This window comes from Serinus canaria, chromosome 13 (genome assembly GCF_022539315.1).
Source record: "Serinus canaria isolate serCan28SL12 chromosome 13, serCan2020, whole genome shotgun sequence".
NCBI classification, from domain to species: domain Eukaryota; kingdom Metazoa; phylum Chordata; class Aves; order Passeriformes; family Fringillidae; genus Serinus; species Serinus canaria.
Genome location: NC_066327.1, coordinates 9,880,792 through 9,899,093, shown reverse-complemented (window position 1 = coordinate 9,899,093; position 18,302 = coordinate 9,880,792). Strand labels below are relative to the sequence as shown.

General features: G+C 41.3%; 1 protein-coding gene across 1 annotated transcript in view; it reads right to left on the bottom strand.

Annotated features, from left to right (window-relative positions):
• SPOCK1 (SPARC (osteonectin), cwcv and kazal like domains proteoglycan 1) overlaps window positions 1-17,612 on the bottom strand; it is a 264,963-nt gene extending 247,351 nt beyond the window's left edge. Inside the window, exons 1-2 of the mRNA XM_030229277.2 lie at window positions 17,406-17,612; window positions 16,877-17,044 (exon numbers count right to left, since the gene is read on the bottom strand). Of these exons, the coding sequence (XP_030085137.1) occupies window positions 16,877-17,044 (168 nt within the window). The 5' untranslated portion in view covers window positions 17,406-17,612. The remainder of the gene's footprint in view (window positions 1-16,876; window positions 17,045-17,405) is intronic.
• Window positions 17,613-18,302: the final 690 nt, after the last annotated feature.

Sequence of the window (18,302 nt, the reverse complement as noted above, 5' to 3'; positions counted from 1 at the left end):
TCCCAGCTCACTCCAGAAGGGAGGCAAGGAGAGAAGCAGTTTATTTTTAAGTATGCCTTACTAGCAAGATCATTATGAGAAACCCATTAAAATGTTTTCTTTCCTTGAGAGCTGAGTCCTTGCTTAAAATCACCTTCAGAGATAAATAAGAGTAGGAGGGTTCCTGGGAACCTGGAGACAAAGCAGGAAGCCTTAAAGAACAGAAAGAACCTATTTTGAAAATCTGACATGCTTTAATGCTACTAAGATCTCTTTATCTAGGACATGAACCAAAATATTTTATAACTAAATCTCTTTCAGGAAGCACATCACCTATCCCTATATTGTTGATGAATATGTCAAATATGGGATTTTAAATGTCAGTGCAGAGTTTCCAAAGGGAGAGAGCACTGCCTGAAGGATAATCTATACTAGTACCAGCCCTTTCAGAAATACTGACTTAACCTTGTGTGAGGTAGGAAGATATTCCACCTGGTTTTCAGGGACTTAGCTTGAGGCTAAAATAGTCACCAAATGGATAAAAGTCAGAAAACTGGTCACCAGAAGGAAAAAATGAAGGGTACTTAATTATTTTTACTTTCTCTACACCACACTTCAAAATGGAGATAAGGAAACATCATTTTTTCTTTCTCAAAGACTCTTTTCAGTTCTAGTATCACATTAAAATTCATAACTCCAGAAATCATGAAAGTTTGGCCTCTGTTATCACAGTCTATTATTTCCATGGGAGAGTTCAACATGTTATAAGGGAATCCTACGCAGCTCAACTCATTGCAAAATACAGCAGAGGAGCAGATGGAATATCAGCTATTTCTGAACAGAAATTGTAACAACACCATAGAATCATAGAACATTTCTACTCTAGTTGATAGGAAGGAGAGCAGTAAAAAAAGCTGCCTCTTTTGCTTCTGAATATATCTTTGTTGACAAAGAAACTCTTAGAAAACAAAGTAAATTCATTCTGTAGATGACTTCTTTATAAAATGTGCATACAGGTTTGGAAGAAAATGCTTCAGATTTTTCTCTGAAAATAAGCAGTAAAACTTATCTAAACAGGTTTATATTTAGGCATAAAACTCTGAATCTTAAACAATAATATGTATAATTGTAACTAAGTCTGTGAATAATCTTCATACAACCAAACTGCCAGAGACAGTTTCAATCTGGGTTGGCTGATTTTTAATTTATTTTTTTTTAACTTGGGCTTTTTTACCCTCAGAATCTCAGTAATAGGGGCATTAGTGCTTCATGCTGCCAGAACATCTCAAAAGGCTAGTGGATCCTTTCCACAGAGATCTCAAGCACATTAGGATTCCTCTTCCAGAGCACTCATCCTGCTTGCTGCAGACTCACAGAAATCCCAGTGCTCTCCTGGAATAAAATTGCCACAAGTGCCAAATGATGGAGGGGCCTCTCCCACTCATGTGCAGCCCTACCCTGGCCAGTTATCAATGCTCTCCCAGGCACCAATCTAGGAGCCTTGCCAGTGCTCCAGGGATAAAGCAGAGCCTGTGGATATTGGATATTCTTTGGAACTCCAGCTGCTAGTTTGTAATTTCATTTGTTAAGTGAGGTTGGACATGACTTTTAGTTTGGCATTTTCTTATTGGTTTTATTTTCTAAATTACAGTGACAGCTCCTACTGCTTCACTTTTGGGAATTTGTCATGAAACATGAAGCATGATCCAAGGTCTATCTCTGAAAAACAGACTTATTTTTCTCATATTCAGTAGGGTAAAAACAAGACTGTAGAGATTAAAAATCCATATATGCTGCTTGGCTTTTCAGAAAGTGGAAGATGAAAATAAAAAATAAAACCATTTATGTAACAGAAATGATGAGGCTGAAATGAAGGAGGAGCTATTCCCACAGCGTTCTAGCATTTGCTATTTGTGTACTGTGAAAGCAGATGATAAAAGAAGTGCTCTCAACTAAGCACAGAAGTGAAATCAGTGTCAGATTTACAAGGAGTGATGAACTGGAAGACATGGAGGGAAGGCTGGGTAGTTGCTGTGTTCAATGCAGGAATACAAAGGAAGTCACCAACCATCTCCTGCCTCTGTGGCCTCTGTGTACAGCCCCAGCAAAAAGGATTTGCAGTGCTCAGGAAGGGTAAGCAGGCAAAGGCTGAGCACTGCTGCTGACATATGGAAAGGAGGTGGGAGGAGAAAGAGCTGCATGATCACAGCAGGGTGCAATTCTTCCATGGTTTGATTTAACACTGCATTTGTTAGAAAGTTCAGAAAGGCAGCAGTGCCCCCAAATCAGGAATTCACTCTATAAACAGTGTTTTGGATACAAGTGAGCAGCAACTTGCATTCTGCCTTTCCCCAGAAAAAAACACTCCATAGGCAGCAAAGGAAAATTTGCTTTATGAAATTCCTTTTTGTTTTCCCTCCTGTCACTCCTCCCAGTTGTTAACAAGATGCTGTTTACTCCCTGTCATTGCATTGCACTGGTTTTCTTCAGCACCATACCAAGCACATTTTTCACGTGCTGCTGAGCAGTCACTTAATGATCTTTTTCAAAACAAAAGTCAAGTCTCCCACTCTCTGTACGTTCCTGAGTACATCCCCCACACCTTCTCAAACCATCCACAGCCACTCAACACACAGCCCTAAGTACTGGGCTGCTGGTGGCACCAGGAGAGGGGATTAGGTGGCCTGAATTTCTTCCTCAGCTTTTTGCACAGTCTTGTTAGTGCAAGGTACAGTCTGAGCAGGGAGGAACAATTCCCAGCCCAGCAGGTAGCTGTAAGCCCTGTCATTATGGGGAACACCCTGTAATTCCTCAGCTCCTGAAGGCAGCTGGAGTTTTGAGCAGCACAGCTGCATTCACTTCAGACCCTGGGTGATGGATGTGGCATTTTCTCTATTCCATACTTTCAGCAATTAAGAAGCATCTTCTGAAGCCATGAACATGCAACCAAGAGCCATTGAGGTGGTGTTCAGCAATCCCTATGAGGAATGGCATCTTAAAAATCCACTGAAAGCTTCAAAACCTAGGGAGAAAGCAGAACTCTTCTGGGCCAAGTTCCTACAACTCATGGGCCTTTTGGCTCAAGTGGCTGTAATAAGCTAATAGTTTCTGGAAGTTCTTGGTGAAGGAACCATTTCTGGCTAAAGTTTCAAACAGCTTGGGCTTAATTCTGCTATGGGGCAACTGAAATTGTATTGCTTTTGTAGCTCTTGTAAGTGAATATTAAGATGGTTGTGAGTTTTTTGGTAATCCCTAAAGTGAAAATACTTCAGCTAACTTAGAAAAGGCTATTTCTGAACCTGAACTGGTTTTATGGGATCTGCAGAAGGAAAAAGAGTCCCAGGAAAAGTCAAACCCTGTGACAGTGCTGTTGTTTCAATAAATGTAGCTGAAGTTTGTCAGTAGTCTGAGCAAGCTACTCTTAACAAGAGCAGCACACTGAGAAGGCAGAGAGATTTTCAACACAAAAAGATTCCATATTGACATGGTTGCTTTAATTCAGTCCTACTACTGACCACATCAATTGGAGATAAAGATTAATTATTTGTATCATAAAATTGATACTGGTCAGCAGTCCTTGGAAAGATGGGAGGCCATAGTGAACTCTCAGCTTTTGCACAGCCAGCTATAGGCAAACACAAAACTACTATATTCTGTGAACTATTTACTGTGAGGAGATATAGGGAGTTCACAAAAGAAAAAGAAAATGCAGCTCACAAGATATTTAAATTTACAGTTCAGCATCTGGAGAAAAATAGGAGCTATCAAAGATAATTTCATTGGCTATTACAGATATCCTCCAAAATATTACACACATAGAGGGAATGGCACTATTGTTCTCACAGAAATATTTTTTGTCTGCATCCATAGAGTCTTCAGGGACAAAGAGTGATACAGTTTCACAGAGAAAGAGAATATCCAGTTCATTGTGACTTGAAGGTAAATACAGGTCATCACACAGAAATATCTCAACATGGGTTCATTTATCTTTTTTTAAGAAAAGATAAAAGCAAAAAAGAAAATGTGATGTCAACTAGATTGGATGGTTGCTATAATCCATTCAGCTCCTTTGGGATGGAGAATCCCATATTTCTACTTTATCAATGAAAAACAGATTAAGCTTATTTTTCTCTTCAGCAACCTTCTCCTTGTTCCTACCTCCCCTTAAAATCCAATATTTCTAAGTTTTGAATTTGGAACATGGAATCACGCAACTAATCACTCAGCCTTTCCATCCAGAATCTCATCATTTCCAACATTACCTCATACACATCTCAGTGATTGTGCCTGCCGGGCTACCACTGCCTTCTAAAAAGATTACATGGACCAAAAGAAACCACTTTGTTTTGCCCTCTGGCTTTCTAAGTGAAACAAGTGTCATGGTGAAATGCTGACAAAATTCTCTCATGTTTTCCAGCTTTGAAAAATTGCAGCACCATGTTCATGTTGGAAGCACACAAGCGAAATATACATCCAGGGTTTTTTGATTTGTTTTGTTGGGGGTGGTTTTTGATTAAGCTACAGGACAATAGTTACTGAAATTTGAGCACAGAACAATAAATTGTTCCCTGCTGTGCAGATATAGGACAGGGGAAGGGGGAGATCTTAGGGACATTTTACTGTACTTCCCCTACACATAAATTCATACATAACAGGTTTCAGGTTTGCAGAATAGTAAAGGTTGAAATTATCTTTTTGAAACACAAGATAGGAGCATCCAGGAGATATTTTGCAAGTTTAAATGTTTTCCATGTCCTACACACTAAATTCCACCAACTGTTAGAAATTATCTTCCTACTTTACTCCTGCACCACTGTATTGGAGCATCATCTAAGGGAAAAAACTTCTTCCAAAATAAGCTTGCAGCAGCACATGATCACTCAATGGATGCTCTGTTTTAAACCAAGCTTTTGCCATCTGTTCCTCAGCTAATTATGAATGCTACAAATACCCACAACTACATTGCAAGGAAAAAAAAAAGTGATTAAAGTGCATATATTCTTTTTGCCATGCATCTTCATTGTTCATCTCAAACGAAAAGCAGCACCACCCACCACACAAGTCCCACAGCAGGAAGAACACAGAGGGGCAGATGTTTAGAGCTCCTCAGCTGGCAATCAGCCATTGGTGATTACTTGGAATCCAAAATGTATTGTGTACACTCAGCAAGACAAGCTCAAAACTGTGCAGAATCACACACACATCTAAAGTGGGCCTTGCCAGCAGTTTTGCTCACAAGAAATCGTTGCTGCCCAAGTCAGGGTCACCCAGGATGCTGCTCAGCAGGTAAATAATTTTCAGCTGCATCCTTCCTAAATCCCTTCCTGTTCTCCTCTCCCTCTAACACCATCATCAAAGTGTCATTTTGGAATTCCTTGGAATGAAGTGAAACATGGTTTTCCTCATCTACCTTGTTCCCATTCTCTTTGTGTTTATAGATTCATTACCTGCTATACATGCAGAAGACAGGTGTCATGTTCTCATTTCCTCTTTCTGCCAAGTATTTTCCATGAGGAGAAATCACTGGGCTTTAGTAAAGATTGTTCCAGACATGGTTTCTCATTTAATGGAGCATATCTCCATTTCAGTCATGACTCCTCTCTCTGGATCCACTAAATCATCCAGCATTCATTTGCCCCTGACACAGACTGTATGCTCTGGGACTGTGGGGTTTTTTTTGTATTAGGGGGGCTTTTGTTTGGTTTTGTTTATATTTTTAGTTTTATTTTTTTCCTTGCACCTATAGAAAGAACTGAAGAAAACACATTTATTCCATCATCACTGTTTCAGTAACTCCTAATTTCAGGGAGCTTCAGCTTTAAAATCAGCCATGCCTTAAGGATCTTATGGCATCTTATTTTATATCCACATCTCTCCTTAGTGAGTTCAGCTTTTATAGACAACTTTGTGTCATTCTGGAGGGAACACATCAGCTGCACCATCCCTGATATATCAGTAATGGGTTTGCAATTATGGCGGCAGGTTTCAAAATTGCTTCCTATTTGCAGCTTCTTTTTTTGCTAATGGAAACTGCAGCACATGCCACATCTGTCTGTATTTGTACATTGCCCTGCTGTAATAGAATATTGCTCGTTCTTGATTACACAGGGACATAGTCTGCCATTAAAGTGTGGATGCAGTATCTCAACAGAAACTGATGCTAAGGTTGTGCAGTTACTTTAAAAAATACTGATAGCAAAATATGGCCCATAAGAAGTTGTTTGGACTTCTTTTTCCTTTACATACTGAGATAGGACTATTTGTGATGCCATATGTTACTTTACGAGGGGAAGTTTCAATATATTTTATCACAGTTCTAAAATTGTTTATAGTAGCTTTTTGTGAATGCTCAAAAATTGTTGATCTATATCCATTAAAGTTCCTTGTACTCGTGTTCAGTCTTCTTTTTTCTTTTACAGGCACTGCACACAGATAGGAAATGCTTGCTCACAATCTCCAACAGCACTGTCTCCAGGGGAAAAGGATTACATTTCATCTCAGGTTATAAGTTCATTACAAGTCACAAAACCTTTGCTCTGCTGAGCTTTTTAACTTATTAAGATAAGTCACATGCATAAGAAAGAAAGCACTTCTTCATCAGAAGAGAAAAAGGCTTTATCAAAAGGAGACTAAATATAAAAACAGACATTTGTGTCACAGAAGGATCCTCATTTCAGTCCATCTTGCCTCATATTCCAATGAAAATAAACCCTTAAGTGTCTTGTTATATCCAACTTAACTTTGTTATATAAGCATGAAGAGACTAATAAATCTGTGGTCACTGATCTGAATCACTATATTCTTCCTTATGAGCAAATATATCTGGTTTACCAGCTTCCTTCATGCTGCATAACTGCAGTTCTACCCATAACTGACAGTATGCAGTATTTTAGCAGTTTACATTTATTCTAATTAAATGTGGCACAATTTCCTTTTGGATGCTACTGTCCTGAGTGAATCATAATGTAGAGATTCATGGTTTTGCTTAAGGAATACTGCAGACAATTCCGTATTTAAACCACTAATTATCAAATGTTTATAGATATCCCTGCTGAATGCAGCACTCTGGTGTACTTTTATTAAAACAGGGGTTTTTTTAGACAAGTTTTAAAAAGATCAGTAGATGTAAAAGACCTGAGCCTCACGAGTTTCACTAGATGTAATTTAACATAAAAATAAAATAAATACAGGAAATCCACTCTGCCTAATACCTCTGCTTGAACAGGAAATACCTAGTCCCCCTCCAACACATTATTCACCTAGCATTTAATAAATAATAAATAAAATCTAGCTACCATAAAGCATTGCATACCCTGACTTTACTTTAAAAAAAAAAAAAAAAGGAAACAAAATTTATCCTTTATATACCTTGAGTGAAGTTAATGTTATCAAACAAGAAATGAATCTGGGCCAATAAACACTGCTGTCAGATAGTGGCACATATATTCACACAGACCTGTGAAGCTTTGTCTTTCTGTATTCCAGCACAGTTCATCGCTCCGCAGAAGAGCACTGTCCTGGGACTGGCATGACATAAATTTTGTTGTTGTATCTGGCATTAGCTTGATGGATAACTCTGAACCAGCTTTATCCTCTGCTTTCACATCTGTCTAATCTAGAATACATCCCCATGTGCCTAACCATGTCAGAAAAGTGCTTTCCCATGTAGTATGCCACAAAAAGATTCAGGACTTTCAAGAGAGAGGAAGGGTCCTCAACTTGTGCTGTGCAGGCCGGGCCCCTGAGCGGCTCCAGCACCGGACAGCTCCGGGCAGGGCCGGTTCATTGAGGTGCTCCAGCACCGGACAGCTCCGGGCAGGGCCGGTTCATTGAGATGCTCCAGCACCGGACAGCTCCGGGCAGGGCCGGTTCATTGAGATGCTCCAGCACCGGACAGCTCCGGGCATGGCCGGTTCATTGAGATGCTCCAGCACCGGACAGCTCCGGGCAGGGCCGGTTCATTGAGATGCTCCAGCCCCGGACAGCTCCGGGCATGGCCGGTTCATTGAGATGCTCCAGCACCGGACAGCTCCGGGCAGGGCATGGCCAGTTCATTGAGATGCTCCAGCACCGGACAGCTCCGGGCAGCACAGCCGGGGATCTCTGAGCAGCTCCAGCCCCGGGCAGCACGGCCGGGGATCTCTGAGCAGCTCCAGCCCCGGGCAGCACAGCCGGGGATCTCTGAGCAGCTCCAGCCCCGGGCTGCCCCGGCTGCCTACGCTGGACCCTCAGCAAACCAACCCTGCAAGGGGCAGAGCTGCACTCTGCTCTGGCAGCAGAGCAGGCACTGGCGCACGTCCACGGACAGAAGGACTGACAGAGCTCTTCAAGAAATCAAGTGTTCAAAGTACAACACTCTTGTTATTCACCAAGAAATGCCAGGGAATTCTGAATTCTCTCAAACTGATTTTTATAAATATTTACCAATTGTAACAAACTTCTGTCAAGAACTTCAACATCCCTAGTACACACAAAAACACTATTCTAAAAGCAATGTTTTCTACTCCCTTGAAGAAACAATTTAGCCTAATTTCTTCTTAATCCTGCTGGTATAATTTTCAACCTCTCTCCCATTCTCTAGCATTTTAAGCATCCCCCACTGAGTTCCAATGAGTTCCTACTTTACCTTTCTACCTCAATCTTTTGTCCAGGTTCAAGTTCTTTAACTGCTACCACTTGAAGAGAAAACCAGAAAGGCCAAATACTAGAAGACACTAGACAACACTAGAAGACAGTGCTGGAATAAACTTCTGAAGGGACAACGGACTGCAGAGAAAGAAGGATGAAGACTGATGTCCAAGCTAAAGCCACACAAAATTTATGCTGTGGAGTTTCAAATGAAATTGTGTACACAGCTGAATTTCCTGATTAGACAATTTCAAAGCAACCTGCAGAGACAGACAAGTATCACTTACCTCTATCAATCCCTGTGTTAGTCAAAACTCAACTGTAAACCGTGATATATTGAAACCTTTTTCAAAAACTAATCTGAAAAGAGTTACTCTGACAGTAAATTTTAATAAAGTATTTTTCTATCTACCTGGGAGAAAGCAATCAGTGAAGTAAATTTATGACACAAAGTTCATTAAGAGGACAGCTAAGATCACAGAATTAATTGAAGTCCCCATGTACCTATTTAATGAGAATGATTTTCTGTTACCCAGGATTACAAGCCAAGTCACAGAAGTGACAGATAAAGACCAATCTACTCCCTGCCAAAGCCACTATTGAGTAGCTTAGCAATTTATCTGTAAACTGAATTTTGAATCATATCTTAGCCTTGAAGGTCATTAGACATTAGCTGCTCAGTCCAAACGTGTAATTCAATTTTAGCTGCCAACCTGCTACAGCAAATCCCCCAATGATAACTGCTGGAGTTATCTAGCTGATGACAGACTGCTTACTCAGAATTAGGACTTGGTAACTCAACAGCAACAAGCCCCTTTCTAAAGCTGGAAGAGTTAAGTGATGGAAGTACAGAAAATCACACTGGAGGCAGCAGCATCACCTTAATTTTGCTCTGTGTCAACTCTGCTTTTTTGCTTTGGTTGAATTCTATAAAATGTGTACTTTGTAGACTACAGATGTTTGATTTTCAGATAGTTTGATTCTTCCAGGGACTTTGAGGGAACTTCTTCTATTTACGCCAGCCAGACACCTGATCTTTCAGGCTTTTCCAATTCCACAACGTCCTCCAAGAGGCACAGAGAACTGTTTAATCTAACTGATCTGTCATGTACTGTGGTTCTTTGTCTAAGAGAACAGGAAGATAAGGAATGCAAGAATCAAACTCAAGCATCACTAAAGTCTTTGACAATTTGACAAATTTTTGACAATCAGCTTCAACATTAACAAGACTTCACTACAGCTCCTTTGAACACATCTCAGTTTTGGTCACATAAGGAAAGGAATAATCAAACAGTCCTTGCATAAGTAGATGTTATCTAAAAGAAATAGGTTTTCATACCTCAGATGTAATATTTGAACTTCACTTTCCTCATGAAGTCCTACTTCTTGTAAAAGCAGCTCAGCTGTTCCACCCCAAATTCAGACAGGCTTGCATTTTACCCTCAAAACACACACACAACAAAGACACACCGACTGGAATTCCATGTCTCTAGCCTCATGGTCAAAACTATGAGTATAAAATAAATAATATCCCCAATGGTCAAAACAGGGTATCATAAATACACTTTTGGCTCTTGAGAATAATGGACCTGTTCTTCTAAACCCTAACCCTGGACAACTTACCTAAAATAAAAGATAAGCAGGGGCAAGCAATAGAATACAAGAATAGTTACTCTAAAAATGCATAAAACATGTTGGAGAAAACGTTAAATCTACAGAATTTCATGATAGGGATATGATTTGTGACTGCAGTCTGCAGAACCCTTCTGTCAGTGAGGAAACTATTAAAGTTATAATTTGAAACATAATACAGAAACTAACACCCTAGTTTTGTACTGACCTACTTAACTTTAGAGTCTTAGGTAATTCCTAGAGAAGCTGGATAAGTGTCAGTTAATTAGAAAAAGCTGGCTCTCTGTACCTTCCTTAAGTTAATTATTCTGACATAAATGCCATTATTTTTCCCCTTGTCCACTGCAAAAGGAAAGTGTCAAGTTTGAGAAGGGCTTTTTGAAAATGTGTATCTCCTCTGTTGTAAGAAGCAGATTATGCATTACACTTGCACAGATTCAGTTTCATGTTTTCCTATTCTTTTAAATTTCATGCAAGTACATCTCAGCTGTACTTTTTGATCACATTTATATTCCAGCCTTGTCCCCCTGTTGAGTAAGAATTGCTCTAAGAGACAACCTATGCTAGGAGTGCCTGGGTAGACTTATAAATCACATTTCAACTCTGTTGTACTGCAGATCCACTGGAATACACACACACACAGTCTTCACCTTCAATTAAATCTCAAGGTGGGCTTGGAATGACAGTCTCCTGGGAAGCCAGCCTGAGGTGCCTGTGTCCTGTCACAACCCAGCCACTTGGTACATCCATTACCCAGCCAGGAAATATTCTTCAAGTGTACTGTAACCTTCCTTATGACTAAAGTCACTACAAATAATTAGCAGGACCTGAATGGATTCTCCAAGAATGTATGTATTAAATGTACCAGTAACTGCTTCACAGAAAAATCTGTGCTTGCATTTGAGGTAAAGAAAGAAAAAAGTGATGTTCTGTTAATAAACTGTTGGCAGAAAAATACTTCATTTTTCCTGTAGACCTAAATACAGTTAAAAAAAAATAGAAAATGTAACATCAAATCCCTGGCAGTGAGACCCATTAAAGTGGTGTCTGCAGGAAAGGGACAGCAGAAAGAACCCAGTCTACAGAAATGACTGGGTTGGTCATTACCAACCTCAAAAATCCCACCAGAACAGGAGATATTTGCGTGTCACAGATCAGGTTCTACCACAGTGCATGGATAAGGATCAAGACAACATCCAGCAAGGGACTTTAAATCTCATAGACACATGATCTAAAAACCCAAGGATCTTGACACAATGCTGGATTTCGTGTCCTTTTCTCAATAAACATTCTGAAGAAAACCCACTCCTTTGTAATGACTTTTGTTTGAGTAAATTAAATTAAAATAGGGTCTTTTCTCCTATGATGCTGGAAGGCCTTTGGATCACCAGCTCCATAAAAATATTTCATTAATTTTACTGATCAGAAGAGCTCACAATATTCATAATCAGTGGTCCCTTCTATACATTGTACATTTTTATGTCTTCAACAGAAGCAGAAATCTTTCATTTTCTGCATTCCTACAATATATTTGCTCTCCTCAGAGTAACATTACTTTTGCAACTTAAAATAACTCTGCAAATCAATGAAAGTACACAGGTTTTCCCTCTCATCTATTTCAAGCTGAGCTGCCAGGACCCAGAATAAATTTGTGTTAGCTCTCAATTCCATGACCTTCCACTTTGTACTTTTAAATTTCATTTCATTTCTATTACTTGAGTTCCCAAGGTCTTCCAATTCTGCCTGCTTGGTATTCCAGCCCTTTTCAGTACTGGTCATGTTTTCCAACTCCCTGCTATCAAGTTGCACTACCACACTTCTAATTTGGGGCTAAAAAAAATCAGAGAAAGCTAAGAGCCAACAAGTGAAGAAGTGTGAAGAGCCAGCCCAAATGACAAAAATCAGTGGCAAAGCTGAGACATGCAAATCCCCCAGTTCCTAATCCTGTATTTGTTTTGTCACCTAACACTGCACTTCTGATCAGGTGCGAGGAGGAATTTGCAGGCTCAGAAAGGTGATGCACATTAATAGCTGACAAAATTGTACTTCAGGGGTTTGTGTCAGAAGTCTAATGTCCATCTAACCTGTTGACAACCATCCTCAGCAGGAATAGTTATGTGTAACTATTTATCCCCAGTAAGTCTGAGCACAATGTACACGCAGATGATGACATCTCATGCCTTGCTTCTTAGGCTTGCACAGTCTCAAAGCATCTCCAGGCATAAAATACATGGAGGGTTTAACATGATAGCCTGAACTGAAACTCTGTAAGCAATAAAATTTAGAGAAACAGCTTAGTTAATGTTCAGAATGTGGTCTGGCAGCCTGCCATGCATAAACATGCACTGAAACCAGAGTTCATGCCAAGATTCTTAGCTTTCAACTTCATAGAAATTCCTTATGTGGTTTATACTAGATTCTCTTAGTTCATTTAACTTTTTTCTTCCCTTTTGCAGTTTAATCCATGGCTAGTTGAACTTATTACCTTTTTATATATAAGCATTAATAATGTAATGGACATAACTCCAAGCAGAAGTAATAGAATTAGTCCATTCGTATAATTTTGATTAAAGACAGATCTAACACTAAAATGACATTTATTCTGTGCCTTCTGTGCCAAGCCTCTATGAGCACAACGAGATGCTGCAGTGTGACCTGTAACAACAACATGTATGCTTATTCCCATAACAATAAATGCTTCCTAAGGCTCTTAAGCACTCACATTCAGCTACCAAATCTATTCTGAAGCTCCTCTCAAGCCAAAGGATCCCTCTCCACAGGTTTGATCAAAAGATTGAGGCCTTCATATTTGGGTTCCTGGTATCAGAAGGTCTAATTTGACTTTCATAATCCTCATGTCTGCTTTTCCAAGCCTCAGATCTGCACAAGAGAAATAGCTGGAGGTCCTCCCCAGAGAGTGCATCTTGCTTACTTTTTTCCTTTTTCCAGTAATAATTACATTGATTTACTTCTTATTTTTTAGAAACTTACTAGTCAGTTACTTAAGTATGTACCAAGCCACATTCAATATATGGATTAGGTGAATAATAAATTCCATATTACCACAGATTCTGAGCTCCATCCTTTCTAATTTACAGCTTCAACATATAGTTGTGAGGAAGAAAAATACTATTATCCCCAGCCACCAAATGAAACTTAACACACAACTAAGATTTTGTCACATATCACACAAAGTCCATGGCAGACAAGGAAAATGGGGTGAAAGACAGACTGGAATAACAGGCTCAGACTGCACTGAAAACTTATTAATACCACAGACATTACACTGTTATTGATGCTAGGCACTGCAATTGATGCTATATGTAAAATATACAAGATTTTCAACAGCAAATGTTTAACAACAGATCAGTCACACTGGTCTCACTATTTATTTACAGCTTTTTTTTTATATGAAGAACTTTACCAACAAATTGTGTTCAAATCACATGAAAAGATTGTGTTGTAAACTGTTGTTTTAGACACATCCCTTGAGGCCTTTGGAAAATGATGACACATTTCACACTATTGAATTCAGCCACGTTTAAAAACTTCACATGATTCTGTGGCTGTAATGAAGATTTCAAAGGAGTTATACTTCTGTGCCCTCTTTTCACAGAAAAGTAGTGACTGCTGAGACAGTAAGTGCAACTATCATGCTGCCTTTGCCCAAAAGAAATATGGGTCACACTTAAAAAAAATAAAATCATTAGTTTCTCCTCAAATTAGGCCATATTGTCCCATAGCTCAATAAGGCTGACCAACCAATTGATTTTGAAAAGAATAACTGAAAAAAGTTGAGAAATGTTTAATTTAAAATTTTATATATAATTGCACATCATCTGGGTAAACAACCCTCCAGTACTGCAACATTATGACAGATTTATATGCACATCTGTGTGTGCAGATGTTTGTGCTGATGCACATAAAGTGGCCACACCCACTCAGGGCTTTGAGCATCACATCTCACTTCCACACCTTCAGTGCTTTTCCCACCATCCAGAAGGGCACATTCATGTAAATATTTGTGCAAATATGTTTATATAACATGACATAAATTCCAGGGAGCAGCTGAGGGTAATTGTGCTAATTACTACAACCTTGCTTCTGCTGATTTACGAGGTACAAGATTTCTGCCCTGGAGTGACTGCAGTGTCAGCTCCAAGAAAGTTTAACTGCAGCACCACTTCTGCACTCCAGCCTCCTGTGCAAAGCCTGTGCTGAGAACCTCATGTAGACATAATGTCTATAAAAACAATTGATTAGTTTGGCAGTGAGGGGAAGGGGAGGATAATTTTCCTAGAAATCAACACTTATCCACAAAGTGGAAATTCTGGTCTAGTCCATCCACAGCAATTAATATTCTTATGATGTATCTCATCAGGCTGCCTCTTAAGAAATGTTTTAACAAATATTTGAACAATCCACCCCCAGCAGCACAGCCATGAAGTAAGGACCAGATTTCTTCTAACCACATCTCTGCATGCAAGAAGTGTGCTGTCACTGCTGTACCTGCTGTGCTGGCAGCAACTCCACCTATGCATGTCTTCACCTGTGGGCACAGAACCTCTCATGGAAGATTATGATCCAGTAAATCAATCTGGTTGAAGACAAGTAATTAAGGGCTTAATTACATATGTAAGCTTTTATATTTTCTTTTTGGAAAAGGCTTAGTAGGCGATAATTACTACTCTCTGCTAATTTGCTCCATAAAAAGTTTCATGAATAATCATATGTAAAATGCTAGTTTTGAAGTAATTCAGTGCAACCATTAAGATGGCCAGATGGAAAGATACCTAAGCTTTGCATGAACTTTATATTATTTGCTTTTGCTTGGTAGACCACGGGTTAAGGTTGGTTTTACTTTTCCATAAAATGATTCTTCCTACATAAAAGAGTTTTGAGGCTTTATAGGGTTTTTTTAGCATTTTTAGCTGTGAAATCTTAAAATATGAGAGGTATTCTTCATTAATATTTTCCACAAGAAGAGGAATAGTTTCTCTGGACTTGTGAGACTGTGTATTGGAAAAAGGGACAAGAAAAGAAGTTGCAAGGACTCCAGTTTTAAAGAGAAAAGAAAGAGGGAAGCAAAAAACAAAAATTAAATAAGTTTAAATAAAACCTTTAAGCCTTGTGATTAACATGAGGAGTCCATTTGGAAGGAGACTGTTGAAAGATTGCTTGCTACAAATCTGTCTCTAGTTAGAAGTGTTTTCAGATTAATGTGTCAATTTCATTCAATTTACCATTTTCAAATGCTGGTCAATTCTCACACCAAGTGGGATGTAGAAATTAACAAGTGAAATCCTCAACCTCTATTCTCCATAAGACTAAACCAGATATTTACAAAGATTCCCTTGAAGTCTGGTAAATCTAAGAATCCATTTTTACTGTGGAATGCCCTTTTCTGTGTGAGAACTCAGCAGTCCCAGCAGGTGGATGTGATCAGTGACTGCAGGTGAAGACACTCCAAGAGAGCTGTTAATTGATACCATTGCTAAGGCCACACTCTGTTATGCTGAGATTCTGAGCAGCATTTCTCACACAGAGATCACCAAAACTACAGAAAAACAGAGAGAATAAGCTAAGCAGGGACACACCACATTTAACTGCAATACTTTGACTTCCCCTTTGCAAAGTCAGATCCAATTTTAGGATCACAAAGACAAAAGCAGAGCATAAAAGTTTGACTTGTTAATATCCTATAAAAGACCAGGAATCCTAAATAAACAAACAAATTCTTACTGAAGGGTACTACCAGAATTGCCAGTCAGCTCTAGTCTTCCTTTTCCTAGAGTCTCACTGTGGCCACAGTGCATAAATCCCAGAAAATAAAGAACATTTAACCTCACTGTGCTCATGATCAACACAATCAGTAAAGCTTCCATCACACAGTCTTGGGCAGACTAAAGCAGGGTTTTCGGTGTGCTCCAGAAAAAGCTTCTTCAGTGCATACAGAAAGCAAAAGTAAAAGGAGCTACTTAAATATTACTTCTATTAAAAAAAAAGTTGCATTTCCCTTTCTGCTGTAATTGACTTAATAAACGACTGCATTCAAACTAGGGGAAGTCTAGAATTAATTTTGAGCTTAAGAAATTAATTTGTTTTATACAGATAAATACACATCATAACAGGTCTTGAAAATATCCCTTTTTTCCAGACTGCAGGAAAAAAGAAGAGCTAAAGCACTGCTTCCTCTAACCAAAGATCTCTACAGGCAGAATTGACAATAAAATCCTTTCCACAAAAGCTGGAGGCACAAAAAGCTTCGCTGTTTACCACCTTGTGGCTTGAACTGGTAAGTATTCCTTCTTACACACACACCATTCCATCATTTTTCAGTTAACCAGACTCTTAAGCAGCAAGCACTGAAACTTCACTCAAAGTTCCTCCCCAGAGAAAAATCGAAGACCATAAGAACAGCGAGACTGACACGGAGCCCAGGCTGCCCCAATCGATGGGGTAAATCAAGAATGCCAGGACTGTCTGTCCAGCTCCCGAACAGCTCTGAGCATCCTTCGCACAGGCAGCAACCGGTTGCCCAAGCTGCATTTCCCTTCTTGGCGCAGCTCTCGGCAGCCAGCAGCCCCCTGGAAGGATCAACGCTCAAGAAACATGCGGTAAAGCGAGAAGTACTTACATCCCGGAATTTGTTCCAGTACTTGTCTTTATCGTACTGCGAAACGGTGCTCAGCCATTTGTCGTTGTCCAGGAAATTGCCATGATTGCTGTTACTCGTGATGATTTCAGGATGCCGGCTCTCCACTTGCAGGAAGCACCAGGCAGCGATCACCAGCACCCCCGACATCTGCAACGAGAGGAGCGGAGCGGAGAGAGGAGCGGCGGGGGCGGCAGGGCAGCGGCGGCTCCTCGGGCACCCAACTTTTGAGGGGACCTAACTTGGGGCCACTCGCCCCTCACCAACTTCTGCCCGCGGAGCTGCCGGCTCCGCCGAGACCCGCCGCCCCCCGGCCCAGCCCGGAGGGGCGGGGAACAGCATCAGTAACAACAATAATAATAACAACAATAAAACCAAAACGGGCCGCTGGGGCCGGGCGGGGAGCAGCCAGGGGACAGCAGCGGTACAGAACCGCAGCCAAGCCCCCCGCGGGGGCAGCCAGAGCTGGCTCCGCGAAGTTTGGCTGCCAGGGCGGAGAGGAAGCTCCTACCTCCGGCAGTGCCGCCGGCCGGGCTCCCAGCACCGTGCGCCGCTCGTCCTCCTCCCGCTGCCGGTGCCGCGGCGCGCTGTAGCTGAGCCCTGCGCGGTGCCGCGGAGCTGCGTGCGGTGCCGCTGCGCTCTGTGTCTGTGCTGTGGCGGCGCCGCTGTCTGTCTGTCTGCCTGTCTGTCTGCCTGCCTGTCTGTCGGAGCCCGCCCGGAGCCGCTGCCCGTGGCGCGTCCCGAGCCCGCCGTGTCCGTGTTGCGGGTGCGCGCGGGGCGGGCGCGGCCGCGGTCTGGCTCCCCCTGGCGGGCGCGGGGCGCGCTGCAGCGCGGGGGCGGAGCGCGGGCCGCAGGGCCGGGCCGGGCCGCGGGGCCCGTGAGGTGCGGGCGGCGTTCAACAGAAATGAATATCGCAAAGGCGGCTGCACAGAGGAGGATGGGGATTCTCGTCGGTGGTGCCCAGAGACAGGACAAGGCGAAATGGCCATAGATTAAATGCAACTTTCACCTGAACATGAGGAAGAACTTCAGGTGGAGGACTGGAACGGGCTGCCCAGGGAGGGTGTGCAGTGTCCCTGTATGGAGACAATCAAAACTCATCTGGGCACCTTCCTGTGTCACCTGCTCCAGGTGAGCCTGCCCTGGCATCGGAGTTGGACTGGGTGATCTCCAGAGGTGAATTCCTATCCAAACAATTCGGTGAAACCTGGGGAGGGTGTCTGTAATAATAACAGCTGGAGAGGAGAGCTGTAACCAATCCTGGGAAAGAGATCTGTAAGGAATCTTGGGGAGAACATCTGTGAGGATACCTGGAGAGGGTGCCTGTGATCGTATCTGGGGATGATCTCTTGGGAGAAATCCTCAGTGAAGTCTTCACTGCCATGCAGTCTGAAGAGACATAAAAGTG